Genomic DNA, 6424 nt, shown 5'->3' with positions numbered 1-6424 from the left:
TCTCCAATAAAGATACACAAATAGCCAAGATACACATAAACAGATGCTCAATATCATTAGCCATTAGGGAAATGCAAATCAAAACCATCATGGGATTCCACTTCATACCCACCAAGATGGCTGTAATAAAAACTACAAGCAATGGCAAGTGTTGGTGAGAATGTGGAGAAATTAGAACCTTTATACACTGCTGATAGGATTAGCAAATGCCACCCTTGCTTTGGAAAACAATTTTATAGTTCCTCAAAAAGTTCAACATAGAGTTACCACATGACCAAGTAATTCCACTCCTAGGTATATACCCAAGAAAATTGAAAACATGTTTATACACAAAAAGTTGTATGACATATTGTTGTATGACATATATGTTGTTAAGAGAATAAAGCCTAAGAGTTCTCATCACAAGGAGAAAATTTTGTTCTTTTTTTTCTTATTGTGTATGAGATGATAGGTATGAATTAAACATTGCAGTAGTCATTTCATAATATATGTAAGTATAATCACTATGCTGCACACCCTAAACTTATACAGTGATACATGTCAATTATATCTCCATAAATGAGATATAAACAAAATTTTATTTAAAAAAGGAAGATTTGAAAAAAATTATCTTTGCTTCTTCCAACACAAATGATTAACTATAATGTCAAATACTGCACACTTGTGTTTTCTTTAAACGAGACACAAAACAAATAAACTTAGAGTACCTCCTCATAAAAGAAATCAAAGCATTCAAATGAAGTTAAAGCAAATTTGGACATAATCATTAGCATACTCTGAGGTTGTCTACATAATAAATTATGGCAGAACCATCATTTCTGTATTTGGAAATTTTATATTTTGACTTCTCAAGAGTTTATTTTAAAAGGCAAAAAAATGTACATGAATGTTCAGTACTGGTACATGCCAGAACATGGATGAAACTTGAAAACATGCTACATGAGAGAAGCCAGACAGAAAAGGCCATATACAGTGTGATTCCTTTTATGTGAAATGTCTAGAGTAAGCAAATCCATAGAGACAGAAAGTAGATCAGTGTTTGCCAGATGCTGGGGAGAAGAGGATATGCAAACACTATTATGTGCTAATGGTTATGGGGTTTCTTTTAGGTTGATGAAAATGTCCTGGAACTAGATAATGGTGATAGTTTCAGAACTCTGTTAAAATACTAAAAGCCACTGAATTCCACTTTGAAGCTGAACAATTTTGCGGGTAAATTTTGTGGTATGTGAATTACATTTCAATAAATGTGTTTTAAAAAAAGAAGGAAATAGCAATCTAAGCATATTCAGAAGTATGGAAGTAAATACTAGAAGTCACCAAAAACATATATGGTAGTTATCTATGGAGAGTGGGAACATGGAATGGCAAGACAGACTGCAGTTTTTGATAATAAATTATTTTGCACTATTTGATTTTCAAATTGTATACATATGTCCATTTAATAAAAACTAAAAGGAACTAAAACAAAGGACAAAAACACAGACATTGTAAGGACAGGTCAAAAGAGATTCTGATACATTGGATCTGAGGTGGGAGCCAGCGTTCTTCACTTTCAAGATAGGTAGGTGATTAGGGTCCAGGTAATCTGCTGATAGCTAGAAAACTTGGAGAAACGCTACTATATCCAATGTTAAAATCATTTAGCAATGAATTTTGGTATAATCTCCTGCTGTGTTCCTTTTGGAATGGCAAGTTTCAGATGCTAAAGAATGAAATGACATGCTCAAGGCAATGTAATCAGGCCAAGAACTGGGCCAAGAATTGAGGCCTTCTGACTTGATAATTAATGTATTGATTTTTTAAGCTTCTATTTTATGTTGTGGGTACCCAAATGAGTAAGATGAATTCTTTGCTTTGAAAAGAGCACGTCTAGTGGGGAAATTCTAATTACCCCTGGAATTAGCCTGAAAAATATACTAATATAGATTTCACAAAGTATTTTTCCACATTTCACGTCAGGATTAATAAAACTATAACGTGAGAAGAGGGACCTTCTCCACAGTTCAGTAGGGAACATAACGGGGTTTCAACTCATCAGGGAATCCAGGGAAATCAAAGGGGCTTTGTTACCTTGAGGATTCCAGCCCTTAGGAGAGTGCAGGGCCCATGAGACATGGCATTACGCAAGAGAGAATGGCACCCACCTCTCAGCTGTCTGGACTTATTCCTGGGCACAGGTGAGAACTCCCTCACCCTCCTCCAAACATCTGACAGGGTCCCGGTCCTGCTGATACAGGGGAGAGATAGGAGCCAGCCCAACACAGCTCACACACTCAGTATCTCATCAGATATTGGCAGCCCTGGAAAGCAAGTTTTATCCCCATTTCACGGATGACAAGACTGTCCCTTACAGCAATGGATCCATAATAAACGCCTGGTTGATTTCTCCAGCTTCAAGTCCCACGGGTAATGTGAGTTTTACACAAAATTTCACATCCTGACAGCAGGAGTTTGAAGTGTCTCCACTGTCTTCATAAACTCACTGAACAGTTATTTTGATTGCTTGGTATGTATTTTCCTATATTTAAAAATCTTTTATTATTTATTTTATGACAAAAGTAATATGTTTTGGGTGTATGGAAAATGTAAAGATGAGAGAAAGTAAAATCTCCTGTCACCACACAGAGAAAATCATTATTTCTCTTTTGATCTACTCAGTTTCACAGTTTTCCCTGTGCATGGATGTATTATGTAACTTTTTTTTCAAAAAAAGTTATGGCTAACTTTTTTTTTCAAAAATGGGCTAATGCTGTATATGCGGTTCTGAAAACTGCTTTTTTTATTATTATTTTACAATGTACCATGGACTTCTCTTCCATGCACATGGGTGGAAATCCCCTACTGAAACAGTGCTGTAGTTGGATCAAAAGGCTGCTGGCAACAAGAGTGACACCTAAAGCAAACTATCAGCTTAAGTTTAAAGCACATGGCCTGGCAAATGCCTGCCAGGGAAAGCAGGGTCGGCAATATTCTCATCAGAGAAATCTGAATTGAAGGCCGAGGGCGTTAAACATATGGAACATCTTCTAAGTCCTTCTGGCCCCTACCTCCGCCCTTCACTCCCCTGACACCCCGTTGGCCCTTTGGGGAGAATGGATCCTGCACATCTCTTTGCATCCAATGAAAACCACCCATTTTTTGTTTTTTCCTTAGTTCTTCCTGAGCCCTTGACACATCGCCACATTCTCTCATCTCCTCACTGCCCACATGCCTTTCCTGTAAGTCTTCCTGATAGTCCTTGGGGAGATCGTCTGTCCCCCTGTCTGTTTTTCGTTTTGCTTTCCGAGGCACATAATCTTCAGCCGGGCGCTTCTCGGCAGCCCACGGCTCACTCCCTGGCTTTGCCTGGGGTTCTGACTTGCCCTCACCGCGTGCTTTCCCCTCATCTTCAGACTTGCCCTGCTTTTCTTGCTTCCCCGCATCATCTGGCTGTCCCTGGTCCTGGAGCTGTCCCTCATGTTCTGGCTTCCCCTCCACTTCAGGCTTTTCTTCCTCATCTGACTTTCCTTCATCTTCTGTATTTACTTCATCTTCTGGCTTTCCTTCATTTTCATTGTAGAGTCTTTCCATGTTGAGATGTCCCCTCCTTTGCTTGTCCTAGGAGACAAAGAAGACAGAACTTAGGTTATTAAATATAGGTTCTGATACCTGATAGTATCTGCCTTTATGATTTAGGGTTTGCCTTACTCTGTCCCAACTTCCAGGTACACTCCCATTTATACATTTTTTCCTTTCCTTCCCACTTCATAAATGTTTGCATGAGCCAACCTTGCAAAAATTTCTATCTTCCTTTATATTTCAGTGGGGTGTGCTGAGAAGTGTGTAAGAGCAGATTTGTCCTTTAACTTTGCTCTGGCCTTGGCTATGTCCAAACAATTCTAACTGGGTAGTCCCAACTTACACTGACCTGCAAGAATCCTGGCTAGTTTCAGACACAACAGAACAATGACCAGTTCTCAGATTTCAGGGCTACTCTAATATCCTCAAGGAGCTTCACAGATACCACACCTCCATCTCTCACTTCCTTTTCTCCCTCCTTTATCCTCACCAGCCGTAAAGCACCATGTTCCCTTAAGGTCCTGACAGAGGCCATGTATTCTGATACTGCAATAGGAAGGCTTGGAGGAGGGGTGGCAGATAGGGCCCTCCCCAACTTCTGCTCAGGTTTAAGTCACTCCTACTCCCAGGCATCCTGGGGCAGTTGTCCTTTCCTACTGACCTGCACTGAGCCTGCAGGTCTTTCCTCTTCTTGCCTGGGTTGGTGCTTGCAACCACAGACCTCAAGACCTGTAAAGAGACAGAAGACAGATGGTGAATGAGGGACTGAGAAGTGAATGACTGGCAACAAGGACGCTGAGTCTGTATTCTAGTTGTCAAAACTTTACAAACTCCTGCCCCCCCCCTTGCACTTTCCCTTGCATCTCTGATCCCCTCTACAGCCCTTTCTTAACAGCTTCCATTTTTCTAGCACTGGGCAATGGCAGAGAAAGATTATTTCTAAAGTGTCTCTGTTTCTGAATCCTCCTTCCAAATTTTTGTCTCACGTTTTCTTGTACTAAAATGAGTGAAGTTCAGAAAAGTGATGTTCAGAAGGCAGATCTTGCTGTGCTCAGATCTCTGCCTTCCAAACTCCCTACCCCAGGGTGCCCAGATAGCAAAAAGCCCATAGCTTCTCTAAAAAAGGTGATGGTAGAGTCAGGGGGTAGGGCAGAAATGTCCCAAACATTCTTGCCACCCACTTTCTCTCCACATACATATTTTTCTGCAATGCAACAGACAAACCATTTCCAAATTTCTGGTCCATGTTGCCTCCTCTCAACCCTCCATAGTTCAACAACCACTCCTCCGCAGTAGGGAGCTGGTCTCCAGACTGAACCTCAGTCCCGCTCCTCTGCAGCACCTCCGGATCGCTAACCCCCCTCCACCGCCCCCCCCCCGCAGCCCACCATATTTCCGGCTCTAAAATAGACGAAAGGTGGAGAAAGGGTACAGAGGGCACAGGCCTGGCTCTTTTAAGGGATCCACCACCCCATCCCAGGATCTCTGGCTGTGCCCTCCTCCAGCCGCTCTGCAGGGATCAGGCCATTTCCTTGCCATCCTCCTCCCCCGCACTTTCTCTCCATCAGACGCAGCCCAATAGCCTGCCTCCTCGGAGATCCTAACTGGTACCCATTCTCAACCCTTGGCCCCTCGCCATTTCCTCCCACCAAGCTCTCCATTTCTTGCAGCAAACGATAGCCATCGCGGGAGGGGACAGAGAGAATTTAGTCCTGGACCCGCTGCCGGTTCCCCCGGCGGCGGTGGATTTGATGCCTCCTTTTCCTCACATTTCTTTCTGCTATAAGCCTGAACTTATCCAGAGAAATAAGAGGTGGTACCCATACCTCTCCCCCAACACTCAGTTTTCTGCGCCAAAATGAATGGGGGTGGGAGGGGGTGGCATCTGGAAAGCAGACCGGATACTCTGTAGCTTCTGTCGGTTACCACCCCATCCCAGGGTTGCCCCCCACCTCCCTGCCAACTCCACCTTGTACCGACCTGCAGGGCTATAGCACAATTGTCCCCTCTGTTCCTCAGCCTGAAATCTATCTTCTTCCACGGAAATAGGGAGCTGGTACTTGGAGGAGAGGGATTTCTGCACACGTAGGCTCCTGATCACGTGAGGGAAACGTCACCAGTGGGCTTGGGTCCCTAGTTCCCCTCCCACCCGGAGAAAGTGCGTCAGTAGCCAGCTCACTTCTTCCTTTCAGTAGTCCCCTTTTACCTCCCGTCCCTTCCCTCTCCACCCCTCACCGCTGGAGGCCCTGTCACTCATTTTGGGTTTTGCTAATCACAAAGGTCAACAGTGGCCCATTCTCCCTGTCTTATGCGTTCTGTTTTATCGGGGAAGGGCTGCATCTTCTCCTGGCCATTGGTACATCTCTGAGGAATTTTTTCTTTTTCTTTGATCTCAGAGCACCTAACCCTTGAATCCACTTCTCCACTCAGCCACTGATGCTCATTTCTCCTGATCTCTGGACCTTCACATAATAGGTACAGTGTGAATTGTCGGATATGGAAGAAAGTAGTTGAAATAGAGATTTTATTTTTTTCTAAATATTATTTTTCAGTTTTATTTCATTTACTCCTTTCAACATGGTCTATTCTTATAAGCAAAAAATTAAATAAAGTTATTTTCATTTGTGGGAAAGAATGTGTTTAAGATAGAGGGAAAAAACAACAAGATTCCAAATTCTGAGATCAATTTACTTTCATGACATTTCTTTTAATTTATTGCAGTAACAATTGTTTGTACAATTACATATATTTCAGGTGTACAATAATGTATTACATCATCTATAAATCCCATTGTGTATTCACCACCCAGACTCAGTTCTCATTCCATCACCATATATTTGATCTCTCTTACCCTCATCTTCCA

The 6424-nt window shown here is 42.4% G+C and overlaps 1 protein-coding gene across 1 annotated transcript; it reads right to left on the bottom strand.

Moving 5' to 3' along the window:
- Window positions 1–845: 845 nt before the first annotated feature.
- On the bottom strand, window positions 846–5655 carry LOC308495247 (transcription elongation factor A protein-like 5). Its single transcript, XM_081043173.1, has 3 exons — window positions 5542–5655; window positions 4223–4290; window positions 846–3600 (listed from the first exon to the last, which is right to left on the bottom strand). The coding sequence occupies exon 3, from the start codon at window positions 3571–3573 to the stop codon at window positions 3010–3012; it is 564 nt and encodes a 187-aa protein (XP_080899299.1). The 5' UTR covers window positions 3574–3600; window positions 4223–4290; window positions 5542–5655; the 3' UTR covers window positions 846–3009.
- Window positions 5656–6424: the final 769 nt, after the last annotated feature.

Source organism: Rhinolophus hipposideros, assembly GCF_964194185.1.
Source record: "Rhinolophus hipposideros genome assembly, chromosome: X".
Taxonomy (NCBI): domain Eukaryota; kingdom Metazoa; phylum Chordata; class Mammalia; order Chiroptera; family Rhinolophidae; genus Rhinolophus; species Rhinolophus hipposideros.
The sequence above is the reverse complement of the archived record's forward strand: the minus strand, read 5'-3'. Positions and strand labels throughout refer to the sequence as shown.